The sequence below is a fragment of the Orcinus orca genome, chromosome 7 (genome assembly GCF_937001465.1).
Source record: "Orcinus orca chromosome 7, mOrcOrc1.1, whole genome shotgun sequence".
Lineage (NCBI taxonomy): Eukaryota > Metazoa > Chordata > Mammalia > Artiodactyla > Delphinidae > Orcinus > Orcinus orca.
Window position 1 is genome coordinate 66,062,067 of NC_064565.1, and position 27,065 is coordinate 66,089,131.

Below are 27,065 nucleotides of genomic sequence, written 5' to 3' on the forward strand. Positions count from 1 at the left end.
ACATCATGTACAGTACCAGTGAAAACAGTTCCATCATCAGATAAGTTCGGGGAGCATTGTATCGCCTCTTGGAGGACCACAACACACACTAGCTCATCAAAGGCTCTGGGAAGTCCTGCATAAAGAAGTACGGTTTCCCAAATCCTAAGTTTATTTGGCTGTGGGACAATTTTCCCATAATATCTACCAACATCTTGAGGAAGAGTTTGGGAAACATTGACCCAGACATACCAAAAGGCATAAAACTATTTTTATAACCTTAGAATAAAAATCGATGGGCCAGGTCTTCCTGGGTGGTGCAGTGGTTGAGAATCTGCCTGCCAATGCAGGGGACACAGGTTCGAGCCCTGGTCCGGGAAGATCCCACATGCTGCAGAGCAACTAAGCTCTTGTGCCACAACTACTGAGCCTGCGCTCTAGAGCCCGTGAGCCACAGCTACTGAGCCCGCGTGCCACAACTACTGAAGCCCGCGTGCCTAGAGCCCGTGCTCCACAACAGGAGAAGCCATTGCAATCAGAAGCCCGAAAACCCAACGGAGCCAAAAATAAATTAAATAAATAAATTTATTTAGAAAAAAGAAAATAGATTGGCCCATCGATTTTTTTTGTGTGTGTGGCTGCTTTGGGTCTTCGTTGCTGTGTGCAGGCTTTCTCTAGTTGCGGCAAACGGGGGCTACTCTTCGTTGAAGTGCGCGGGCTTCTCATTGCAATGGCTTCTCCTGTTGTGGAGCACGGGCTCTAGGCACGCGGCCTTCAGTAGTTGTGGCACGCGGGCTCTAGAGCGCAGGCTCAGTAGTTGTGATGCAAGGGCTTAGTTGCTCCGCGGCATGTGGAATCTTCGTGGACCAAGGCTCGAACCTGTGTCCCCTGCATTGGCAGGCGGATTCTCAACCACTGCACCACCAGAAAAGGGCGGCCAATCTCTCTTGCAAAAGTCCTTCTATTTACCTAGCAGACACTGTTTTCTCCTATTACAAGGAAACTGGGTTTTCTCGGCCCGAATTTCTTAAAATTACATTTGGGGCTGAATAAACAAATACAAATTACTTTCTTTTCCTGGAGCACAATCATAAAACATTTTTCTTGAAGAATAATGTCTCACTATGGAGACTGTCAATTTAACCTGTTATTTTACTGGCTGTTTCTGATTTACCTACCTCCCTACCTCTAGATGGTTCATCTATATAATTGGCTACTACTGGTTAGAGATAATAAATTCATCTTTTGAGAAACTCTACCAAAAGACTTCTTTTAAAGATGTGCTGTCTCATGCCCATCATGTCTAGTGTTATGGGTTGAGCTGTGTACCCCTTCCCACAGATATGTTGGGGTCCTAAACTCTGGTACCTCAGGATGTGACCTTATTTGGAGATAGTCTTTACACAGACAATAAAGTTAAAATAAGGTAAAATTAGTGTGAAACCTAATCCAGTATTGCTGATGTCCTTCTAAACGGGATATTTGGACCCACACATGCATGCAGGGAGAATGCTATGTGAACAGGTGGCCATCTACGAGTCAAGCAGAGAGGCCTGGAACAGATCCTTCCCTAACAACTCTCAGAAGGAACCAGTCCTGTTGACACTTTCATTTAGGACTCCTAGCCTCCTCCCCGCCGCCCTGCAGGGTTGTGGTACTTTGTTCTAGCAGCCCTAGCAAAATAATACATCTAGTGATTACAAGTGAGGTCTGTGTTACACCCCCTCTAAAATGTTTTTCTGGTCCCTAACTTCGATGTTTTGCATGGTGGTCTCTAATATAATACTGATTGCTGGTGTTTATTGGGTGCTGTGGCAGCACTGCTCTAAGAGTTTCACATGTAGTAATTTGTTTAATCCTCACAAAACCTGTGAGGTTGATGCTGTTGTTATTCCCATCTTATGGGTGAGAACATCAAGGGATAGAGAAGGTCAGTAATTACTCCAGGTGACACAAGTTAGCAAATAGCAGATCCTGGATTTGGGTTGGTACTCTGGGTTTTGAGTGCGTATATATAATTCCTACACTATGCTGCTTATGAGTGTAGCCAAGTGGGGGCTTTATAAAATAGACAGGAAGGATTCAGCAGAAAGAGGGGCAGGAAGAGAGTGAAGATTACTCATAGGTTTTGTGGATTGGAGGGTTGAACCAGGAAGAAGGTGTCTGCTTGCTGCTCTCTGGCGGCCCCTGCCGACAGGGGGGAGAGAGACAAGGTGGTCTGAACCGGAAATGCAAAGTTGCTGGGAAGGCATTCCTGGTGCTGTTGGAGGTGGGGTGGGATTGACAGGAATCCCCACCCACCCTACGCGGGGGAGCGCCGTTATTGGAGGCGCTCTCGGAGGGAGGCTGGCTGGTAAACCCGGAAAGGGGTGCTTGTAGTTCCAGCCGGAGGGCCTCTTAGGGCCTTCCCAGGATCCTCCCTACGCAGTCCTCTCACGTGTGACCCCTTGGCCACACCCTGCTGCTCTCAGAGGCGTGGGCTTCTGCTACTGGTTGAAAAGAAGTCAGGCCTCTCGGCGTGGCGTGGATTTCCTTCCCGGGATAGGCCTTAGCCCCTCCCCTTTCTCCCAGGCCCAAAATGGATCTCTGGATTTGGGAGCTGCAGCTATAGTTCCTTCAGCTTCAGAATTCTGAGCAGCACGGACTGCGCCCCAGCCACGGATAGGACTCCTTAGAACATCAGCCTGTCAGGGCTGGGAGTCATCCTCAGGAATCCCTGCCTCTCTCGTTTTAAGGTAAGAACTGGCATTTCAAGCTGTTAGATGGTGTAGTGGGTGCTGTGCGTACCTCCCAGATCCAGGTGATGTGTACCCGGCCCAGTTTCTTGTGTATTGGCTGTTTAGCTGCCCTAGTCTGCAGAGATTGCTCTGGCCAAGGGGTGCCCCTCACCCCGGAGGTTATTTCCCTCTTCCCGCCGCCGCTCCCACAAGCTCCCAGCCTGTAGGCACTAACTGGCAGATAAGCAGGTAGAGAAGGTCAGCGCCCTTGCTCCCAGGTGGAACCAACTCTGGTGCAATTTATGCTCCCTGTGGGATGCGGCTGAAGCTCCCGCGGAGACCACATACTTGCTTAGCTTTCTTCCTCTACTCTGCTTCCCTCACTTCCTTTTTCCTGAGAGCAGTCCCTCAAAAAATTACTTATGCTAGAGTCAAGTCTTAGGCTCTGCCTTTAGGGCATCTGACTTAAGACAGAATACTTGCTGAATAAATTAACGAAGACCCAAGATCTTCTTTGAGGGAGTAAGAATTGACAGTGCATTTGCTTCAGCTTTGGCCGCTTGTACTTATATTTAGGGGGTAATTTAGGCAAAGAATCGACTTTATAGGTTTACAATTAGGATTATCTAATTGAGGTGGATAAATACAGATTTTTCTGGTGCTAGAGATTTTATTATGAAGTTGTTTTGAAAAGCCTAGTAGGACTATACCATTTAAAACGAGTTCTTTAGCTTTGAGGACTTTGATTTGTTCTGTCTCAGTTTGGAGCTGCAATAGTCAGTAATGGATTCAGTTGCACAATTGATCATTTTCCCTGAAATTGTCATATTCTTTTCTATACTCCTTGAGGGACAGGGTCTATTTCATCTTGCTCATCTTTGCGTTGCTGTCTGGCACAAAATATCGTGAATTGTAATGTTCAATATCTTTGGATTTAACGAATCAGCTCCCATAAAAATATTTTTCTTGATAATAAGTTTAGAAGATTTGATCTAATACTTTGGGGGATTTTTGTTAACTTTTGGGGGTAACTTTATCCATGAGAATCATATCTATGCTTTAAAAAAATTGTGGAATGCATTCAACATGGTAATTTAAATATTTGCTGTGAAGAACTTGAGTTGCTTCTTCTTATCTATGATCATTTCTGTGATTTGCAAAGGCACATACCTCCCCAACCCCAGAATTTTACAGAAAACAACCAATCACAAATTTTGAGGTGCAGATAGCTTGCTTTATTTTGTTGTTACTATCTCAAGGAGGTCCAACAATTATAACTAACAATTGAATTTAAACCTGCATGAAAAGAACTACATCAAATTGATATTTTGGGCAGTTAGTAATATTTTGTTGTTTTTAATTTAACGACAGCTTTATTTTGTTGTTGTTGTTCTTTATTTTTTGCTGTGGCTCATTGCTTAGTTGCCCCGGTTTCTCTGGTGTAATTTAAATTTAGAGCTACCACACGAAGGCGTTGGCTGCACCCCGGGACCTCCAAGAGTTGGCACTGCTCTGGCATAGGAACGCATGAACAGCTTGGTTAAATGAGGGGATGGCCAGGTGATGTTGCTTTTCCAAGCTACCCAGGCACTCTCTATGGTCAGAGACAGTGTGAAATGAGCGAACAAAGTGTTGGCCGTTGCACTTTGCTCTGGTAATATTTAAGTCATGATCATTTTGAGTGTGACATCATCAGAGAAAATGTAAGACGTTAAAGTGTTGCTTACAGGAGGGTAAATGCAAACATCACCAATGCCTTACATTTCTGATTCAGTAAGTATTGGTGCACATATCAGGTGACGTGCACAGCATCATGTCGGTGGATAGGACATCTTCAATGGGGAATTTCTCGACCCATTGAGGCATACTTAGACATCAACATTATGTTGAGGCACAAAGATTAAGTGTTGAGCAGGGTATTCGTTCCATAAGAAACTTTCTCCTACCAACAGTTAGTTTCAACAGTTACATTGTAAAATGTCATAAAATAAATGGTACAAAACTTTATAACCGTTAATTCGGCTATATACAGTATGTACATGTCACTAGAAAATGTATAATCTTAGGTCAACAATTAAGAAAAGATTGAAATGCATATTTTTGAACTTCGACTCATTTAGGTTGATACAAAACTACATTTTTTTTTTAAGTATTTACAGATCGGAAAGATTAGTCTATGTGAATCGTTCAGGAAAGGTTAAGAATGTCTGAATATGAGAGCACAGGCTCTCTTAAATGGATCGAATATTTATATTCACAGTAGCTGAGTCAGATCCAAATTCATTCTCTAAGCGCAGGGTATAAAGTCCACCATCTTGTTTCTGTACATCCATGATGATCAGAGTTGTCAGGTCATCTGTGTTTTCAGTATGGAATCTCCCTTGCTGTTCTTGATTTTGAATTTTTCTTCCACCATGGGACCATGTTATTTCCGGGGTAGGCTCACCCGTAAAAGCGCAGGCTACTGTTAAAACTTTGCCCTCGTCAATGCTGATGTCAGAGGGAAGAGCTTCAATTTTAGGTGGAATTCCTTTATGGAACAACAACAACAAAAAAGTTTTAGGATCACTGAAAATATAACAGTTTGCTTTCTACTGAATTGTATGTACTAAGGACTCTACCATGCTACTAGGCTTGTCTACCTCTACCAGTAATTTGATTGCTCACCTCTTAGGCCTGCTTTAAGCATCCTACTAGTTGAGCTTTCCAGTTGTGTCATACTAGATTTTCCCATAAAACTGCTGGAACTCATTTCTACAAAAGACTCTTGCATGGAGGACATGCTTTGGGCAGACATGCTTGCAAATTTCATTTCGGTCATGCTGCTAGCACTGCTGCTGCTGAAACTGCTGAAGGAGGCCTCCTGCTTAGAGGCAGACATTTGGACTGACTGAGACGAGAAGCTTCCTTGCAAGCTCGTGTCACCACTTGTCCTCAATACTACCTCTCTGGGAGGTTCTTCAACTAGAGCTGTGGAACATAGCAGATACACAGTGAACACCAATGACATCTGGTTAATTGGTGACATCTGACACTGACTTACAGAAATGGAACACTTAGACACACACACAGAAATGCAACCCAAACAATTTGCTGTGGAAGCACAAGCAAATACATACATACAGTTGTCAAGAGCTAGCTCAGTGTCTCCCAGAAACGAATCCTTATATTTCTATCATTACATTACATGCAGGTGCTAGAATCACTAGGAGAAAAATGATTAGTCATACAGAAAATAATTTTTATATTGTGCATTCTGAAAATACATGTAATAGGACAGTTGGTAGCTTTGCTTTGAAAGTTAACTTATCCATGTTCCTGTCTCGCTGTAAAGAAACGTTGACCGTTAAGAATGAATTCACACAGGAGGCCTGTGTCTCTTACACATGGAACTTAATGAGGCTCCAGAGAGTTTGCTGGGCTCAGAAGACAAAAGCAAAAAAACAAACCAAAAAACTCAGATAACGGCCTTAAGCAAGTAAGGAAAATGATAAAGATATACTTACGAAGGACCGTTAAGGAAGCAGTAGCTGAACACTGGCCATGGAAATTTTTGGCCTTAATTGTGTATTTCCCACTGTCACTTACTGAGGCCTTTCGGATTTCAAGGGAATATACGTTTCTGGAGCGACTTACGCTGATATTTGAAGAAACAGAAATCTAAAAAGAAGAGAAAAAAAGGGTTTCTTTGAGCTCTTCAGGAGTAGATGGAGTATTTAAAGCTTTCTTCAGTAATATATTCATAACTCAACTTACTGGCAGGTTGTTTTTAAACCATTCGATTTCAGGCGATGGCTCACCACTGATTTCACAAGAAAAGAGAACATTTTGTCCTTCGTTAACATTTTGAGATCTGGGCTGGGAGATGAAGGCTGGAGCATCTGAGAGTTCTTTGCTCAGGGTCAGATCATACTGACACTTGATGATTCCTTGGCTGGTTTTGCCAATGCAGGTGAGGATCCCTTCATCTTTGTGACCAGCCTGCTTGATGGTCAGCGTCTGGTCGCTGCCTGAGACGCCATACCTGTACTCCTCGGAGTTACTGAGCTCTACCCCATTCAATACCCATTTCACATCAGTGGCACCAGCAATGTTGGCTTTTAAAGTCACTTTCTGACCATCAGGTATACTCATCTGAGTAGAATATGTTTTAATCTCGGCATGAGTTCTGATTTCTTCTGATGCCTGTGATGTTTTAGTGATTTCCTCATGGACAATGGATTTTTCCAGGGAGGTCACTTCTGATTTCTTGACTTTTTCGGAAATCAGAACTGTTGAAGCTTCCTCCTTGAGGGCCAGCTTCTCTGGAGATTTCACCTCTGACATCTTGATTTCTTCAGAAATTAGGGCTTTTTTGGAAATTTCCTCTTGGACATCTGCCTTCTTCTGGGATATACTTTTGGAGGTCTTTTGTGTCGATACTTTCTGTATCTCAGTGTCTTTTACAGCTGAAAAAGAAAGCTCTATAAGGCAAACTGAATTGGAAAGAGGCCCCACCCTTTTCTCTTGTGGATTCTGTAAGTGAATAATATACAAAGAAAAAATATTAACTTAACGCATGCAGTGTAGGTAATACCTAACTCTTTCTCAGTCCCAATCTTGGAAAGTTGTCATGCATGACTTTGGAGATCAGTGTAATGATTATTTAAACTAAACTAAACAGAAGAATGATTTTTATGACTTAAGGGGAAAAAAAGTTTTGCAAAGAATAGTTGAAGGATTTAGGAGATGGGTGGATTTAGGAGATTTTGAGTAATTAAAACAATTGAATTATGTTTTAGAAGACTGAGATGAAAGCAAACTAATTTTAATTGGGAAAAACGATACAGTTCTTTCATTAACTTTCCACTGCTTTGGAAAATTAGCAAGAGTGAAGCTTTAGGGAAGAAGTGCCATTTTGTATAATCACCTGACTTTATTCTTAAATGTTCCTGGGAGCAGGAATCTTATATAATCTCTATGGAATCTTATATAACACCACATACAATTAGACACTTAATAAATATAAAAGTGTATGCTAACTTCAAATATGTGTATTTGTACATTTGTGTATAAATGGTATTCTGTAACTTGGTAAAAGTTTTATTTTAATACTTTGTGTGTGTGTGTGTGTGTGTGTAAGGAATAGTGTTTAGAAATGTTTCCTTCATATTGTTTTCTGAAAATTATTGGTAAGAATAAAAGCCAACCTACCTTTTATTGTTAATTTGCAGCTAGAGGACACAGATCCAGCTGAATTTGTTATTGTACAAGTATAAAGTCCACCGTCAGAAGTATCAGTCTTATGAATTTCTAGGAAGAATCCTCCTTTGTCTTCAGAGAGTTTATATTTACCTCCTTGTGTTATAGCCTGTAGAATGCACGTGATTTGAGTTTTAAAAAGTGATTTAATTTTAAACTTTCTTTGGGAGATGGGGAAGAGGGAAGAGGTTAGTTTTTTTAGAAGATAAGTTTAAGGATCATTTAAGAACTGGTTACCTTTCCATCCTTTGTCCAGATGACAGTTGGCTGGGGTTCTCCAGTAGCTTTAACTGCAAACTTAGTGACACTGTCTGAAGAAATAGTTGTATCCTGCAGCCCAGTAACAATTACTGGTTTTGTGGAAACTGGTTCAGGAGCTTTTGGTTCAGTTTTCTTGGTTTCTGTTGGCTCAGCAGTTTTCGGAGCAGCTTTCTTGGTTTCTGTTGACTCAGCAGTTTTCTGAGCTGCTTTCTTGGTTTCTGATATGCTTGAAACTTCCTCATGGATATTCTTAAAGGCTTGTCCCACAAATTGGAAGTTAGTTTTGGAAGTTCCACCTTCACCAGAAATCTCACAAACGTATTCTCCACAATCAGATTCAGTGAGGTTATGGATTTTGAGCTCATAGGTACCATCTGCTGAATAATGAAACTGGAAATGCCCATTTTCCTTCAGTTTCTTACCATCTTTATACCAGGTGACCTCTTTGGCACACAATACAGTACTTTCGACCACACAGGTCAGCTTTGCTATATCTTTAGAAGCTTCTGCTTTCAAGGACTGAATTATCTTGGGTGGGTCAGTGACTGGCAGCTGCTGAACCTTTTTTGTTGGTGTGGGTTTTATCTCTGTGGGTGATACAGCTTTTGGGTGAGAAGTCACCGGCTCTGGGGATTTCACTTGTTTTGGAGACTTGACTCCTTCTGGGGATTTTACCCGAGGCTCTGGGGATTTGACTTTCGGTGGTGATGTTAGAGCCTTTTCAGTAACCCTGGCCTTTTGAATGGTCAGAGTAAACTGTGCCTCTTGCTTCCCTTCGCTGTTCTCTACCACCACGCTGTAGTTGCCCTCATCCGAAGCCTGGACTGAAGAGATCTCAAAGGTCGATTTGTACTTTGCGGTGGTCACTTGGTGGCGGGCAGAAGTGCTTATGACTTGTCCCCTACGCAGCCATGTCACAGTCGGTACCGGCTCACCATCTGTATCGCAAGAAAACCTTGCAGAGTCGCCTTCATACACCGTTATGGACCTTGGCTTCGTAAGAATTCTTGCTGCCAAAGTCGTCTTGATCTTCCTGTGTGTGGATTTTTCTTCCAGCGACTTTTCTTCGACTGCAGCACTTTTCATTTCTGCAGATGCATGGTGTTCATATGATGAGAGACTTTCCTTTGTCTCTGTTATCTGTGATTTCATTTCCCTGACGGAAGAGGAAGCTTCCATCTCAGATGTTTTCTTAAATGATGAAACCGCATATGCCTCTGTTCTCGTCAGCTCAGGGAAAACAGATCGGGGGACCTCTTCGTCTCTGCGCTGGGAAGCATAGGTGGTGTAATCCCCTCCCGTGACGTCCAAGGTTGCATAGTCAGAAGCCTCACCTTTGTAGTTGGTGCACACGGCACGGTATGTTCCGCTGTCATCAATATGACAGTCCAGAATTTCCAGGGTCAGAACCCCACTGGTGTTGGTGTAATGAATCTTACTGCTCTCTTGAAGTTCTACACCGTTGTGGTACCATTTGACCTCGGCAGTTGGCTTAGACTGAACATTTAAGATAAAACGTGTATTTTGGCCGCACGGTACCCTGTGGGAGCGCATCCTCAGTGTGATTCGAGGCATGTGGTCCAGCGTAAAAGGCTGCTGACTCAAAACCTCATACTTCCTTTCTGATGTCTTCTGAGTTTTTAAAGCAGCTTTCATGGACTCATACCTGGAAAAGATATCAAATCTTGCCGACCTCTCAAATCTTGACAGTGAACGCTCACTAGACACAGGGCTGGGGGAACGTGGGCGAGTCCTTTCTGGGGTAGGAGACCTTCTTTCTACGTCATCTTCATCTTCATATTCCTCAGCTGGCTGTGGCTGTGGCCGCGGCCGGATCAGCTCGGACACCGGCCTCATCAACTCGATGTAGGTCGGAGACAGGGAGCGCCGGCGTCTCAGCAGCCTGGACACCGAGGAGGAAGTGTCTCTCTGAGCGTGTTTGGAGATCTCATATTCTTCCTCAATTTCCGTTATTTCAGTCACTTCTCTCTGGCGTCTTGATTTCTTTCTAGATTTTTCTTCCTTCGCCATGTGTTCCAGCTCGCTTTTGTATTCCGAGAGGCGCTGGGTGGTGGTGACTGGACGCAGCAGCTCTTGGTCCTCTCTCTCGGCCATGATCCTCTGCCGCTGCCTGGGCTGCCTGTGCCAGGTGCGGGCGTGCCGCTCCCGCAGCTCCGCGTAACTCGTGCTGGTCTCCGCCTTCGTTGGGATGTGATACGTTGAGTATCTGAAGTCTTTTCTTGCTTCCTCCACCTTGACGTGAGCTTGTGGGGAAGGGTAACGCAGACTCGAAAGCTCAAAACGTGGAGGGCTCCGGCTTGGGGGTGAGGCTGAAAAACCCAGTTCCAGCTCTTCTTCAAGACGCAGCCTCTCTTCCTCTGTTCTCTTCATTGCCAGGTAGTCGTCAATGGGCAGGAGTAATTCTTCATCCGAGATGTCACCGAGAGAACGTCTCCTGGGTCTGTAATAAAAGTAATAATCAGGAGAAGGTGTACGCCGGCGGGCTGGTCTCACCATTTCAAGGTCGTCTTGGGACAGTTTGGGAATCCTCCACTTGGGTCTGTATTGATCGGTGATGCGTGGAAGAGGCATCACGTAGAACTGTTCCCATCTTGAAAGGCGGATGCGCTTGGGTCTTTTCTGTACAACTCTGTCCATCTTCCCAGGCATTTCAAATTGATCGCGTAGCTTTTTGTACCATTTCATGTCAGACATGGGCACGAACTGCTTAATGTGTTGGTCTTCTTCTATGGCAGCCGGTTTGTACTTGCGTGGCTCTGGTACTTCGTAAGGCATGCGGAGTTTTCTCTCCTCCTTCTTTTCTTCCGTCTCAAGTCGGTATTCCCCTTTTACAGTCTTGGTGCTGACGGCTGGTTTGTAAAGGGTGGCAGCTTCTCTCAGTGCCTCCTGGGCGACTTGTGTCAGTGGCACAGTCTCAGTTCCGGAAAGAATTTCAGCCATTCTTAGCGTCTTGTCAATTTGCCTCTGTATGTGTCGTTCGCGCTCCTCCTTCGTCTTGAACTCCTGTTTGACGTACCTCAGGCGTTCCACTTGTAGGTGGGCCTGGCAGCTGGTGGATCCAGCAGTGTTTGTGGCTGTGACTCTGTAGTAACCCGTGTCTTCAGGCAAAGTATCCCTGATATGAAGAGCATAATAATCCAAGCCTTCATGGATAATTTCGATATTAGGCCCGAGGGACAGTGGCTGACCGTCTTTCTCCCATTTTAATGTTGGTGGGGGGATGCCAGACACCCTGATCTCAAAGCAGACACTTTGGCCTTCTTGGCATTCTGCGTTTGCCAGTAGCCGTTTGAACATGGGTCTTAGGGTCGTACCTGTTGGAGGTGGGTGTGGGGTCACAGTCAGCTTTGCTTTGCAGCTGTCTTCACCGTATTTGTTTCTTGCAACAACAGTGTATTCGGCAGCATCATCCGTAGTTACACTGTTGATTGTTAATTGGTAAAGACCCTTGTCGGACTCAAATGTGTACTTCCTATCATCATCACCTGGTTTGATTTTCTGACCTGATTTATACCATGTAACTCGAGGCTCTGGGTGGACAGTTATAGTTACTCCAAACCGGACATTTTCACCCACATAAACTGTCCTGTTATAGAGAGGCAGCGTGAATTCTGGTGGCCTTTCCAGGAGTCTCATGGTATCTATTCTGCGCTTAAGTTTCTTTATGGTTCTACGGCAGTAATAGTCGTAAACTTCTCTCACACCTTTAACAAACAGCTCTGCGTAAGAACTGTCTTCCCCGTAGTCATTGACTACTTTGCATCTGTAGGTACCGTCATCGAATTTGGTAATGTCTTTGACATACATGGTGGCCACTCCATCGTCATAAGTGATTTCATATTTCTCACTGTTCTCCAGCTGTCTGACACCAAAGTACCAAGTCACTTGGGTAGACTGATCGTAATTTTCAATTTTGCATACGTATTTGACATGTCCTCCTTCTTCAACGACTGCATGCATTATCTGTCCAGAAACTGGGCCGATTTCAATGGATGCCACTTTAACTTTAGCAATGCTCACTCCCTTCTGAGATCGAATTGCACCACCACAGGAGATCCTGGCTGCAGACACAACCAAGTTGAGGTCTTTCTTGATCAGGGTGTGGTAGTAACGTCGGTGTTTCAATGTCCTGATCACTTTAGTACTGACTCTTTCTATCTTCTGCTTCAGCCATGGGTGCTGGAGAGCCTCAGATGCTGTCATGCGAGATTTTCTCTCTTTCACTAACAGCCGGTCAACAAAGTCCATGGCTTCAGTGCTGATCTCTTGGAATGCTTCTTCATCAAAGGTATATTCAGCATTCATGATGTTCTCAATTACCTGTTGGTTAGTTTCAGCCAGGAATGGATTGATACCACTCAACAGCACATACACGAGTGTTCCGAGTGACCACATGTCTGTGGCTGTGCTGACAACATCATGCTGGTGGACTTCAGGTGCATAGTATTCAGGGGCAGTGAACAGAAGCCTAAAGTTGTCCCCTGGCTTCAGCTGACGGGCCTGACCGAATTCTATGATTTTAATGGTGGAGCTCCTTCTTGTTTGGTAAATGATATTTTCTGGTCTAATGTCAAAGTGTCCAATATTATGACTGTGTAAGAACTCAAGTGCTTCACAGACCTGGCGAACATAGCTTACAATTTCTCTCTCATTAAGTTCAAAAGCACTTGTGTTAATGCGTTCAAATATGTCAAGTCCTGATATGAACTCAAAGATCATAACTAATTCTTCCATGCTTTCAAATGATTCATGGAGGTATAAGATATTTCGGTGCCTAGCGATGTTTAGAATGGAAATTTCTTTCTTTACCAAAACCTGATCAGCCCCTTTGACTTTAACAAATTTGGCCATGTATGTCTTCTTTGAGGATGTTTCAACACAACGGTGGACAATTCCAAACTGACCACGCCCAAGATCTTCAGCAATCATATATTTCTCATAGAGTTCCTTGGTTGAAGAGTGAGATGCTTTGGTCATAGAAACTTCCCTGGTTTCATCAACCTCTTCATCATAGTTCATAGCTCTGGTCTTATCTTCTTTGGTTACGGTTGGTTCTGAAGGCTCAGAAGGCTTGCTTAGGCCAAATTTATTTTCTGCTATTATACGGAACTGGTAACTTGTTTTTCCAAATAAGTTGATCACGGTATAGTGTGTTTCTCGGGCCTGTCCTACGCGGATCCATCTTTCTGCAGTGGTCGCACATTTTTCAACAATGTAGTTGGTGATTTTGCTGCCACCATCAGAAGCTGGCTCAGTCCATGTTAAGTTGACAGAATCTCGTGAGACGTCACTAACTTTGACTCCTCTGGGTGGGTCGGGAACATCGGCCACATCCAGTTCAACTGTCTTCTGATCAATTCCAAACCTGTTTTTAGCACAGACCACATAGAAACCAGCATCTTTTCTCTCCACTCCATTGAGGAAAACAAGTGACGTGAAAGATCTTGTGACAATAACTTGGTAGTGGCCATTGTTGTCGATGAGATCTTGTCCTTTCTGCCAGGTGATCACTGGGTCTGGTTTGCCACTGAATGGGATCTTGATGCTGATTACCTCACCTCGGAGAGCATGGACTGCTCCCATGCCTTCAAGATTTTTAGGCAAGTGTATCTTGGCTGGAACTGTATCAGAATAAAAGAAGGAAGAATATAATTTAGCAATAACCCAACACTATTTAAGAGCACCCCCCCCCCAATTAATAATATGTAATCTAGTACCAAAATGATGTTTGCTGATTTGTTTTTACCTTCTACTTCCAAGGAGGCAGTGCCAGACACAGACCCTCCTTGGTTGGTAGCTCTGACTTGGTAAACTGTGGCATCATCATCTGTGACGCTTGCAATGATGAGCTGGTGGTAGCCACCCTTAAACTCTTGAATCCTGTACTTTAATCCATCTGCGATGATTTCTTTGCCTTGTCTGTACCATTTCACAATTGGTTTTGGATGACCAGTCACTTTGCAGACCAAAGTAGCATTGCTCTGATATCTGACATTTAGATTTCTCAGTTCCTCTTTAAAGTGTGGTGCCTGAATTGGGACATCAGATTTGGGAATGACAGGTTCTGATATTTCACTCCATTCGCTTTCCCCACCTAGGTTTTCACATTTCACACGGAACTCATATTCAAGACCTTCAATAAGGTTTTGCACTGAAAAGACGGTTTCTCGAATTTCATCTGTTGTCACAGCAATCCACTTGTTCTGCTTCTTCTCACGCTTCTCAAGGTAGTAATTTCTAATCTTTGCCCCTCCATCACTGGCAGGTGGCTTCCAGGCCACAACACAAGAATCTTTTGTGACAGCAGCAATAGTTGGTTTGCCAGGAGCACCTGGCTTTTCTGTTTAAAACAAAAAGCATTTGACTCATGGGGTGAAACAAACAGCTTTATGAAGAGCTTATTTTATAAAAAATAAAATGTTATGAACCCAAAGTTCTATTAAGAATAACTAATCCAGAAAAATGAAATTGGTTACTTTATGCTGAGAAACTTACTGCAACACAAAGTTCGTTTTTAGAGAAAAAGGGGATGGGGTATACATGTGCCCTTTTAGATAAGCAAAAATTCAATTTAAGTGAGATAAAAGGCACTTGTACTTTAGCTGAATCTTTGCTATCTCCTTTCAAAAGTTATTTCTGTTTAAAAAAAAAGTTTCACATACAGATGGAATTTTGCCACAGGAAGACTGTAGAGGTTGTACTCACCAAATGGACTCTTAATGATCACAACTGAGGAGACTTCTAGAGGGTCACTGATGCCAAACGTGTTCTGAGCCGAAACCCGGAAGTAATACCCAGCATTTTCTGTGAGGTTCACAATTCTACAGGTTGTCACTGAGATGGCTGAAGACACCAATTGCCATTCAGCCCCTTCCTTGGCCTCACATTTCTCTACCACATAATTGGTGATCCAGGAGCCTCCGTCATCTGCAGGTGGTTTCCAGCTGATCACCACAGAATTCTTCAATAGAGCTTCAATCACAATTGGTCCTGTAGGTTTGTCTGGTTTATCTGTTGGGAGAAAATACAATTGGAGTGGTTTCTGTAGTGTGTCTCCCAGGATATTTTTCTTTTTTCTTTAAAAACAACAACAACAACAAAACCACTGAAAATGAAATACCTTGTATTTCCACATCAAGGATGGCATCCACCGTTCCAAGAACATTACTGAGCTGAACTTTGTATTTCCCAGCGTGAGTCTTACGTTGGATATTCTTCATGACGAGATGAGTATACTGCTCAGTGTTTTCAATAGCAATGTTTTCTGAGTTTTGCAAACGTTTCTGGCCATGGAACCAAGTGATGGCAGGTACTGGACGGCCAATGTATGTAACGTGAAGTCGAAGCGTTGACCCCACAGCACCGTAATACTTCTCTTTCAGTGGGTAACCGGGATGGAATTGTGGCGTTGCTTGCAGGAGAAGCTTACTACTGGATTCTACTTCTCCAACCTCATTGGTAGCTATGCAGGTATAAACGCCTTCATCTTCTTGTTCCTCGGTCATTACTGTTAGAGTATGTGTGCGTCCATCTGAAGACATTTTGTACTTGCGGCTTTGTATCAGCTCCTTACCAAATTGGTACCATTTAATGTCTGGTAGAGGCCTTCCAACAATCTGACATGAGAGTTGAGCAGCTTCACCCAGTTTGGTGGTGACATCCATCATTTCTTTGCGTACTCCTGGGGCCTCTCCAGCTGAAGGGTATGAAAGATAACATTAATGCATTATTGTTACTACTGAATCTATAATCCTCTGTCCTTGTATATCAGGAATGAATTCATCCTATTGACTAATACTTCATTAGACACCATTATTTACATATGAGTCTAATTCTTAAAAAGGCTTCACAGTGACTGGAGGATCATCTGGAAAGTAGAGATTCAATGAGCACATCATCATATTATTATGTAGAGTGACTTTTTATGATCGGGAGGCATTAACAATGTATAGGGTTTTGGGGAAATATTAGTTCTCTATAAATCTGTAGATTTGCCCTTACTTAGGTTCACTGAAGTGGGGTACATTTGTTGACCCTTCAAGTCTTACTAGGAGTATTAAAAAAAAACACCATTGTATTCAAGGGAGAAATTGCTTTAGGAATCCGTTCACTGCACCTAACAGTTCACTGCTGAGGTTATGTGCTTGGAATGACTTCCTCTAGAAGCATCAACTATTCCCTGTGTGTGCATATGCCAGAGTGAGTGATTTCTTTCCAAACACTTGCTCTCCAGTAAAGCTTTCTGGAGATCTACTTAGTCCAGAGGAAGAATTAGCCTTAACATGTTCCTCAGTTTGTAAACCATAAGCAGAGAACTAATGGCTACTTACATGTTAGTTTCGTCTTTACAGACATAGCGGTTCTTCGAGGTCTGCTCAGCCCTGTCTCATTCTCAGCAAAAACCCTGAATTCATACTCCGTAGCTTCCAGCAAACCCCCTATTGTGAATTGCCTGTCCTTGATGCGGTCCTTACTGCTCTTCTTCCAGGCACTGTCTCCAGATTGTCTATATTCAACCCAGTATCCAAGGATTTCTTTGCCACCATCGCATTCAGGTTTCTCCCATTGTAGACTGACGCTGTCTTTGGATATTGAAAGAATCTCGAGTTCTCCAGGTTGGCTTGGCTTATCTGAAATATTTGAAAACAGTTGAAAAGGAAATCAGCTTTCCTGCTGAAGTAAAAGAAAAACAGCAAAGGTGGTTTGCCTCTCTGATTCTAACCCCTTTGGAAACTCTTTCCTTACCAAATGGATCTTTGCAAACAACTGGTTCAGAAGCAGGGCTGGTCTCGCTTAGGCCAGCGTCATTCTGTGCGATGATGCGGAACTGATATTCTGCGTCGGGAACAAGCCCGGTGATGGTGTACATTGTGGTCGTGATCTGAGTCTTGTTGTGTCTGACCCACTTGTCAGTTGATGTCTCCTTGCGTTCAATGTAGTAGCCTGTGACCCGAGAACCACCATCGTCTCTGGGCCGGGACCAGGACAGGCTGACAGAACTCTTGGTCACATCTAGTACTTCTGGGGGATTGCTTGGAGGCTCGGGAGGGTCTAGGAATGTAAGTGGAAAACACATGTGTTAGAATGCAGTCCCAACTCTTGTAAGCTGGTGGCTTTCCTTTCGAAACAAAAGAGCACTGAGAGGATTTTTACAGTGTTATGGTTGGAAGAGCACTTACTCAGTGGTGTTTTTGGTATGACTGGTTCCTCAGATTTCAAGGGTTTGCTTATTCCAAACTGGTTTTCTGCTGAAACACGGAAATGGTACTCCACATTTTCTTTGAGGCCTTTTACAACCAGAGATGTACCTCGGACTCTGGAGTCGATGGTGTACCAGGCGGCTTTAGGCACTTCTCGTCTCTCGAGGATGTAGCCTAAGATGTCAGCACCACCATCATCGGCAGGGGGTCTCCAACTGACCCTTACAGAGCGAGCTTGTATGTCGTCATATTCAAGTGGTCCTTCTGGAGTGTTGGGACTTCCTATCACCCTGACCTTGATGTAGACAGCCTTCTTGCCACATTTGTTTTCCAGAACCAGGTCGTAAGTGCCAGAATCATCCCTGTCTGCTTCTTTGATTACAAGCTCAGTGTGAGTTTCAGAGGTTGCAATCATGGCACGCTTACTAATATCTTGGCCTTCCTTGGTCCATTTACATATTGGGAATGGTTTTCCTTTGATTGGTATGGTAAGTCTGATGACCCCACCTTGTCTTACACAGATACCTTCCTGGTATCTTTCATCAAGTTCATAGTCAGGATATTCTGGGAAGAAAGGTAGGGTTACAATTAGCATTTTGGGAGGCGGGTGTAGGAAATAAGTCTTAAGGCAATTACAGCAGAAAGTAAATGATCATATGTCTTACCAAGCATTTCCGTGACTTTGACTGTTCCTGGTACCTCAGCGGGCTCCCCAGGTCCACCAGCGTTACAAGCTAGGACACGGAATCTGTATTCAGCGCCCTGAGGTAGGTGTGTGAGAGTATACTCCCGAATCTTGGTTGGGGTGGTGTTGCATTTGGTCCATTCATATTGATCAACTTTTTGCATTTCGATCAAGTAGCCTGTGACTTTAGATCCTCCTTCATCTTCTGGAACACTCCAGGCCAGGGAGACTGATGTCCTTGTTGTATCAGTAACTCTTGGGTTTTGTGGCTTTCCTGGAGGAGCTGGGAATGAGAATAAGACAACAACATACTTGTTAAAGTTTCTGCAAAGTTGAAAATCGAATGCACCACCTAACAATTTCAGTGAGTTGTGGAAACATGGACTATAACAGTAGAATATTTTTCATTTTGTAAATGTTTAATTCATTTTAATCAGTTAACATTACTTAAAGCTCTTGGTTTTTCCTTTGTCTTTTTTGTGCTTTGTTTATAATCACTAATACTATCTTACATTTACCATCAGTTTTTAAAGTGCTTCCAGAAATATTAACTTGCTTTACAATTTTAACTGTGATATAGGGTGTGTATTGTGAATTCCATTTTAAAGTGGGAGAAATAGACTCAAGAGAAGAATATAAAAAGTTATTTGCCCAAAGTTGCCCGGGGTTGGAGTGGGGAGGGGATTGATGACAGAGGACACAACTGAACTTTTTGAGCTGTTGGAAATATTCTATATTTTGATTGTGGTGGTGGTTATACAAAACATATAGAATTCTATATTTCAGAAGGGTGACTGTTACCACATTAAATTATACCTCAATAAACTTATACAAAAGGTATTTACCAATTGGATCCATGGCAATGGTGGGTTTGGAAGGACGGCTTGGTTTTCCAGTTCCTCTCACGTTAATGGCTGTGACACGGTGTTCATATTCTAAGCCTTCAGTAAGGCCAGTGGAACGGTACCGTGTCATCGTCACTGGTACTTTATTTACACGGACCCATCGATCTGATCTCACTTCTTTGCGCTCCACAATATATCCAGTCACTTGGGAGCCACCGTCATCTTCTGGTGGGTACCAAGTAAGTGTCATGCCCTCACGTGAGACATCAAATAGCTGTAATGTTTCTGGAGGTCCAGGAATATCTGCAGCAAGACAGAGGTAAACACAACATGGCACCATGAATAAATTGAAGACTCGTACATTTGTATGAGTGTGTCTCGTATATACCATCTTAAAATGGTACATATAAGACTCTTGCAACTGTTTTTCTCGTGTTTTCATTTTTATACTTTTCTTGCTGTTCCTCATTTTCTTCCATTTTATAAACATTTATTAAGCATGTATTCTGTATTGTTTCTCACTGTAACAGCCAGTCCTCCCTCCCCCCTTTCCTTCCATCCATCCTTCCCTAACTCCCTCCTCTCTTTCTTCCATTAAAAAAAAAACCCCAACCATGTTGAAAACTTCCAAGAAAAGGAGGTTTAGAAACCTTGGAAAGACCCTGGGATTAACTTTGTGACCTATTTTTACTTACATAAGGGTATATTAAGAATAAATTCCTTCTTGTTAATATTTAGAATCAGAGGTGGGGAGAGTGGGGGGCGGGCGTCCAGGACTTACTGATGAGGCTGCGACATTCTATGACCTCAGATTGCAAGTACGAGCCGATCCCGAAGCGGTTTGTCGCAGCGATACGGAACACATACTCGTTTCCTTCAGTGAGTCTGGTAAACTTAAATGTTGTTCTAGTCACTGATTCAGACACTGGCAGCCACCCTGGACGATGGGCATCACGTTGTTCTACCACGTAGCCACTCAGTGGAGCACCACCATCCAGTTCAGGCGGTCCCCAGGAAATGGTCACTGAAGTAGCATCAATTTCTTCAATCTTGACAGGCCCAGTTGGTGGACCAGGTTTGTCTGTGAAAAAAAAAAAGAAATCCCGGAGGTTAATTTTCACTTCAAATCAAAATTGGGTGACTAAACAACAACAGCTTGCTTGTGTCTTGGTCTCTCATCCTTACCGAGAATGATAACTTTAATGGTCTCTGAAGTAGTTCCGGTGGCATTCTTCAGCTCAAGTATATAGTCTCCAGTATCTCTGATAGTGGTTTCACGAATGGTTAATTTAGCTACCTTAGTATGAGTTTCAACTGTGACACGCTCTGATTCTCTTAGTTTAGAGCCAGCAAAGAACCAGGAAGCAGCAGGAGGTGGGCGACCAGCAATTGGTATCACCAGCTCTACTGGTCTGCCGGCTGGGACGTGGATGGTCTTTTGAGGCATTGTAGAAAGATCGATTGCTGGCAACACTATGAGAAAAAGTAGGCATTTATTCATAAGTATTATTCCTAATGACAAAGCGTCATGAATTCTGAATGTTTCTTTCACTTTCCTTTACTATTATTGTTATTTTGGTGATTTGGTACATACCTCTGAGGTCTTGTACAGTCACGGCTGTGATGATCTCTCTTGGTTCTGACACACCTTTCTCGTTTTGTGCCCTTACTCTAAATAAGTACTGTTCACCTTCATTTAAGGAAATAACAGTGTGCTCTAGGACTGTGGGTTTTAAGGTGACAACCTTCATCCATCTCTCGGTGCCAGCTTTGCAGGCCTCAAGAACATAGCCAGTGAGCCGGCTACCACCATCGTAGAGTGGTTTTTCCCAGGCAAGGGTAACAGTCGATTTGGTGACATCGACAACTTCTAGCTTCACAGGCACCAAAGGTACTTCTGAGACCAGAACTGCATCAGATGTTTCACAAGGTTCTCCAATGCCATAAATATTTTCTGGCAGCACTCTGAAATAGTACATGGTTCCTTCTATAAGTCCAGAAATTCTGTAGAGCGTCTTGCTGCATTTGGTAGTTACTGTTTTGAATGCTCTCATGGCAGCTTCACGCTTCTCAATAATGTAATTGTTGACAGGAGCTCCACCATCAATTGTGGGAACTTCCCAAGTAATGGTCACAGAATCTCTTGATACTTCCTTAACTTTCACTGAAGCACAGGGACCAGGAGTATCTAAAACAAGAGAATGAAAGATCCATACTTCCTGTTTGCCTGATTGGTTGATAGATTTTTTGGGGGGCAGGAAAATATACTCAACATAGTTCCTTTTAGAGAGGTGATAATCAGAGGTCAAGGTGTATCTTTTTAAAGAATCTGCTCACAGCATAGTTGATTTTAAGACAAATACTTACCATATACTTTAACAAGGACAGTTGCTGATTTCTTGCCAGATTGGTTTTCAGCTTCAATGGTGTATTTTCCAGCATCATACCGGTTAACTTTGTCCACAATAAGTAAAGAGTAACTCTCAGTGTTGTCAATGATCGCCCGGCTTGCAAGGTCAATGCCCTTCTTGCTCCATGTGATGACGGGTGGTGGTCTTCCAGATACAGACACCATCAGCCGCAACGAGGCCCCAGCTCTGATGGTCACAATCTTCTTTAAATCATCTGCAAGCTCAAGATCCGGTATTTCTGGAAAGTAAATGTCAAAACTTAATTAATTCATGAACAGGTGTGATGAGAAAATAATTCACCTAAAACCTTATATTATAAATACCTAGTCTTTCCATGGGCTCAATTTCAGCAGTTGACTCGCTGTATTCACTCATGCCCTTCACGTTCACAGCAGCGACTCTGAAGGAGTATTTCTGGCCCATTTTAAGGTCTGTCACAGTGAATTCATTATTTCTTATTGTGGTCTTGGTATGCACTCGGTACCACTGGTCAGTGTCCTTCTCTTGCATTTCAAGAACATATCCTATGATGTCAGTGCCACCGTCATACATGGGCTTGGTCCAGGCTAAACTAATGCTGTGTTTGGTGGTATCTACAACTCTCGGAGCAGAAGGTGGTCCAGGGGTATCTATGAAATTTTAAAATAAGGATGCAGGTATTACACAAATAAGGAAGCTTGAGATTTGTATTTTTGGTTTTCAAGACTCACTGAGGCATTACTGTTCTTTGTCCACACTCACCAAGATACTCTTTGTAACTAGGCTCTTCTGACATTGCAGGATAGCACTGTATGCTCTATTATTACTATTATTATTGTTTTAAGAGTTAAACTTCTTTAGAAAGGTAGATGTTTCTTTCTGGCCACTTTGGCTAGCTATGCTGTGTCCTGCTAAGCTCATTGCTGACAGTACCCATTCTCAGGGACTTTTCTTTAGTTGCTCAGCTTTCAACAGGGTTAATATCACTTGTCACCTCTACATTGCTAATAAGTACAGGAATAAGTTTCTTCTACTTCCTCGATTCAATCCAAGTGATTTATTGCTTTTAGTTCTTGGGCTTAAACTTTGTACAAGGATTTGCCACTTATTTCTGAAGCTTTTGTGACAATTATTTTGTTAGGTGCTTACTAAAATACAAGAAGCTTTATGCTCTGCTAAGCCTCTTAAAAGAGATGTTGTCTTTTTTTTCTTTTCAGTAGTTATTATCATTACAACAAAATTCTCTCCATTCTTAGGAAGATTTGCAAAATACATCCCTTTCATATTGGTAGTAGAATAGTTTATTTTTTTCACAGATTGGAAAATACTGCAACAGTGTTTAGCAATGTAACTGCTAACTTATTGACAGAAGTAGTAGTTGAAATGTTTTCTGTCTTAGGCTGTATTTAAGATCCTTCTAATAAGCATATGACTTTCTAGACCATTCACAAATTCTACAAGTTATTGGAAATGGCATGTTGGAAAATTATTTGTAATGTGGTTTTGTTGGGCATTAGGGTTGTGTATGATTCTTGGAACTCACATGATGGTTCTCTGCAAGAGATAAAGTTGGAAGCTTCGCTGGGTTCGCTGTTACCAGCAGCATTTACTGCGGTCACCCGGAACTGGTAATCACAACCTTCCATCAGGCCAGTCACCTTCAGCCTGGTATCATACACCACATGGTCTTTGTTCACACGTGTCCAGCGCGAGCTCTTCTTCTCACGTTTGTCTACTAGATAGTTGCTGATCTCGTTGCCACCGTCAGATTCAGGTTTTGTCCACTGAATGATGATATGCTCTTTGCCAGCCCCAACTTCTTCAGGTATGCCAGGTTGTGATGGAATAGCTATTTATATTTTTATGAAAATAAAAGGATGATCAGAATCGCACAAAATCACCATTGCTATGACTGTCCTCCCTTCTCCCTGATCCCATTACATTTCAACGGCTGAACTGTTTGAGTGTTAATACTCACTGAAGGAGTTTCTGGCGACAATGGGCTCTGATTCAACAGGCACACCAGGGCCATATTTGTTTACTGCCCGCACTCGGAATATGTATTCGTTGTTCTTGATGAGTCTGGTAACCACATAGGATAGGGTTGGGCATTCGCCTTCCACAATCACCCAGTTGAGTCTGCTAGTCTCGCGTCTTTCCACGATGTAGTGAGTTATTTCTGCACCTCCATCTTCCTGAGGAAGGCTCCAGGCTAAAGTGCACTTCTCCTCTGTTACTCTGCTGACGGTGAGCTTTCCACATGGGCCCGGGGAATCTGAAACAGGTGTAAGGACGAGCAATGAGGAAGGTGTTTCTTTCTGCCCACGCTTGAGAAAGCTATGAAAATCAAAGATCATTTGACGTACTTACCGAGAACTTTGACCACGACAGACACGGCCTTGGTCCCACTGGCATTCTTCACCGTTAAAGTGTATCTTCCACTGTCACTTCTGTCACAGAACTTGATCACAGCAGTTGCTCGTTTGCCAGTGTACTGCAGAGAGACTTTTTCACAGAGATCTAGTTCCTTGTCCCCTTTGGTCCAGATAATTTTGGGTTCAGGTTTGCCACCAACTGCAGCATCGAGAACAAGATCCGAGCCTGCTCTGATGGTAACCAGATCACCCTGTAATCTGGCATCGAGTTCGGCTTTGGGTGGAGCTGTCGTAGGCAAAATAGATGTGAATGAATATATGATAGTTTATTGTTATAGAAATTGTGATAGTTTAAAAGGAGAGCATTGACTATTCTTTACCGTATTCATCTCGGCAAGTGATGGGGCCTGTAGATTCTGATCCTTTGCTAATTACACCTGCTGCATTCTTGGCCAACACACGGAATTCATAAGTGTCTCCTTCACTCAGAGCAGTAATGGTGAAGAAATTGTCAGATACAATGGTGTAGTTGCACTTGAGCCAGCGACCATCTCCAACTTCACTGACTGGCTTACGCTCTATGATGTAGCCTACAACCTTGCTGCCTCCATCATACACTGGGGCAGACCAGATCAGTGACACCGTTGATCTGGTGACATCTGTCACCTCTGGTCTTCCTGGTGCATCTGGAAGGGATGCAAAAATAAGGTTAAATGCAACTCTGAATTCTGCTAGTACCAATAATGATGACGATGATGGTGATGATGGTGATAAACAAATGTACCCTTAAATTCTGATACCTACCAACTGGGTTTTGAGCCATCATAGGTCTTGATGCTTCACTGGCTTTGCTAACGCCTGCGGCATTGAGTGCGTACGTTCTGAACTGATATTCCAGTCCTTCTACCAAACTGGTCACTTTGTAGTTGCACTCTAAGCATGGCAGTTTGTTTTCTTTCACCCAAAGAATGGTGTTACGTTCTTTCTTCTCAACCCAGTAGCCGATGACTTTACTGCCACCATCATGATAGGGTTCCTCCCAGCGAATAGACATGGTATTGGCAGACACATGGTAGACCTCAGGTCTGGTAGGTGCACTTGGTGGGACTAAATATAAGCAAAGGTATCAAATATGAATACAGTTTTATAAAATTCAGGGGAAATATTTAATAATAGAGACTTGGAAATACGATTTTTATTTTTCTTACCAAATGGATGCTCAGCAACGATTGGTGCTGATTCCAGAGGCTTGCTGACACCAAATCTGTTCTCTGAACTGACACGGAAAGAATATTCCATGTATTTCGTGAGATGAGTGACTTTAATCTGAGTGCGCTTGACGCTGGAATTGACAAGCTGCCAAGCTGTTGTACCTGACTCACGCTTTTCAACTATGTAATTAGTAATATCGGTGCCTCCATCATCTTTAGGTTCAGCCCATGACAGGATGCATGATTCAGCTGAGACAGATGAGACTTCAATGGGGCCAGTTACTGGACCTGGCCTTCCAATGACCACAACTGTGATGGTAAATGTTTTGACACCAGCTGTATTTTCCAGGGTCAGGAAGTACCTTCCAGAGTCACCTCTCATGCTGTCCTTTACAGACAGGGTGGTTCTGTCTTTTGTTGTTGTGATACTCACTCGATCTGTCTCCTTAAGTCTCATTTCTTCAAGCTTCCATGTTACTTTGGGGGTGGGACGACCACTGATTGGCACGTCAATGGTAAACGTGCTGCCTGCTTTGCAAGTTATGAGCTGATTGGTAATTCCAGTGAGATCAGCTGTGGGCTCAATTTGAGGCTCCTTGATGATGACAGAAGAGAAGGCTTCCCTGGGTTCACTGTAGCCAGCATCATTCTTGGCCTTCACGCGGAATTCATATTCAGTGTTCTCAGTGAGGTGCTCCACCGTGAAAGTCAGCTGTTTGGTGTGACCAGCTTCAACCCAGAAGTCAGATCCCTTTTGTCTCATTTCGAGCAGGTAGCCAGAGATGCGGCTGCCTCCATCATGGTCAGGTTTAAGCCAAGCTAAGACCACAGAGGATTTGCTTGTGTCAATGACATCAAGTCTCTTTGGTGGAGCAGGCTGTTCTGTGGCTACCATTGGTTCTGGCATTTCATAGGGTTCACCAACACCATACTCATTTTCTGCAGAAACACGGAAATAGTATGGAACGCCTTCTACCAGGTCGTTGACCTTGAGGATCTGACGAGTGCATTTTTCACTGACTACCTGCCAACTACGGCGACTGGCTTCTCGTTTCTCTACCACGTAGTGATGGATTCGGGCACCCCCATCAAGGAGAGGGGCGTCCCACATCAATGTAACAGATCCCCGGGTCACATCCTTGAAGGTAATTGGGCCAGGTGGGCCTGGAGAGTCTAGCACCTTTACGGTGAATGTGATTGACTTACTACCGCTGTTGTTTTCCACAGTAAGGGTATATTTCCCTGCGTCGTTTCGGTTGCAGTTTTCCACGGTGAGGGTGCTGAAGGAGTCTGTTGTATGGATATCAGCCCGAATGCTAAGGTTAGAGTCAGGTTTGCTCCACACAGCTGTCGGAGTCGGTCTACCCTGATAGGCAATGAAGAGGCGAATACTGGCCCCAGCTCTCACAATATGAGTCTGCTTGAAGTTGGCATCGATGTCTAACTCAGGAGCTGATAATCGGTCAACTGCTTTAATGGTGCCGGTCACTTCACAGCTGTCTCCTTTTCCAGCACCATTGACAGCACTAACCCGGAATTTGTATTCTGCACCTGCTTGTAGATCAGTAACTGTATATCTTGTTTTCACCCATCCTTCTGCATTCACCTTGTGCCAGTCTCCTAAGTCAGCTTTGCACATTTCAATAATATACCCAATTATCTCCATCCCTCCGTCAAACACTGGCTTAGACCATTCTAAGCTCACAGTTGTCTTTGATGTGTCTGTCACTTTGACCACAGTGGGAGCACTTGGTGGGTTGACTGGCTCTCTACATTTGATTAGTCTTGAGATACCACTTGCAGGTCCTACTCCTGCAGCATTTTCAGCCATGACATGGAATTCATACTCATTGCCCTCTGTCAGACTGGTGACTTTGAATCTTGTCTCAGAGATTGGTCGTTTGCTGATGACTTTCACCCATCGTGTGCTTTTCTTTTCTCTCCTTTCAAGGATGTACTGTTGAATTTCACTGCCACCATCTGATTCTGGCCTTGCCCATGTCAGGGTAATGCTATTGCCTGTTACATTACTAGGTTCTGGAGTGCCAGGGGAATCGGGAATACCTGTAAAATGAAAACAAAGAAAGAAATAAACCAATTAGACACATTTGCTTGGAAGTTAACCTTATGACATAGTACC

The 27,065-nt window shown here is 43.3% G+C and overlaps 2 protein-coding genes and 1 long non-coding RNA gene across 3 annotated transcripts in view; 2 read left to right on the forward strand and 1 right to left on the reverse strand.

The window, feature by feature from the left end:
• Positions 1 to 27,065, forward strand: part of PLEKHA3 (pleckstrin homology domain containing A3) — a 94,663-nt gene that overhangs the window by 45,995 nt on the left and 21,603 nt on the right. The gene's annotated exons all lie outside the window — the stretch shown is intronic.
• Positions 580 to 25,985, forward strand: LOC117200510 (uncharacterized). Its single transcript, XR_004482095.2, has 3 exons — positions 580 to 2,714; positions 25,145 to 25,242; positions 25,871 to 25,985. It is a non-coding gene; the product is annotated as an uncharacterized LOC117200510 (long non-coding RNA).
• TTN (titin) overlaps positions 3,909 to 27,065 on the reverse strand; it is a 281,341-nt gene continuing 258,184 nt past the window's right edge. Inside the window, exons 288-312 of the mRNA XM_049712583.1 lie at positions 24,923 to 26,989; positions 24,519 to 24,821; positions 24,095 to 24,400; positions 23,710 to 24,000; positions 23,318 to 23,614; positions 22,883 to 23,188; positions 21,684 to 21,989; positions 21,317 to 21,598; positions 20,544 to 21,137; positions 20,135 to 20,422; positions 19,731 to 20,030; positions 18,950 to 19,252; positions 18,085 to 18,387; positions 17,399 to 17,983; positions 16,965 to 17,270; positions 16,550 to 16,849; positions 15,340 to 15,915; positions 14,925 to 15,230; positions 13,966 to 14,559; positions 8,175 to 13,840; positions 7,890 to 8,046; positions 6,453 to 7,144; positions 6,203 to 6,356; positions 5,364 to 5,666; positions 3,909 to 5,226 (exon numbers count right to left, since the gene is read on the reverse strand). Of these exons, the coding sequence (XP_049568540.1) occupies positions 4,928 to 5,226; positions 5,364 to 5,666; positions 6,203 to 6,356; positions 6,453 to 7,144; positions 7,890 to 8,046; positions 8,175 to 13,840; positions 13,966 to 14,559; positions 14,925 to 15,230; positions 15,340 to 15,915; positions 16,550 to 16,849; positions 16,965 to 17,270; positions 17,399 to 17,983; positions 18,085 to 18,387; positions 18,950 to 19,252; positions 19,731 to 20,030; positions 20,135 to 20,422; positions 20,544 to 21,137; positions 21,317 to 21,598; positions 21,684 to 21,989; positions 22,883 to 23,188; positions 23,318 to 23,614; positions 23,710 to 24,000; positions 24,095 to 24,400; positions 24,519 to 24,821; positions 24,923 to 26,989 (15,884 nt within the window). The 3' untranslated portion in view covers positions 3,909 to 4,927. The remainder of the gene's footprint in view (positions 5,227 to 5,363; positions 5,667 to 6,202; positions 6,357 to 6,452; positions 7,145 to 7,889; positions 8,047 to 8,174; positions 13,841 to 13,965; positions 14,560 to 14,924; positions 15,231 to 15,339; positions 15,916 to 16,549; positions 16,850 to 16,964; positions 17,271 to 17,398; positions 17,984 to 18,084; positions 18,388 to 18,949; positions 19,253 to 19,730; positions 20,031 to 20,134; positions 20,423 to 20,543; positions 21,138 to 21,316; positions 21,599 to 21,683; positions 21,990 to 22,882; positions 23,189 to 23,317; positions 23,615 to 23,709; positions 24,001 to 24,094; positions 24,401 to 24,518; positions 24,822 to 24,922; positions 26,990 to 27,065) is intronic.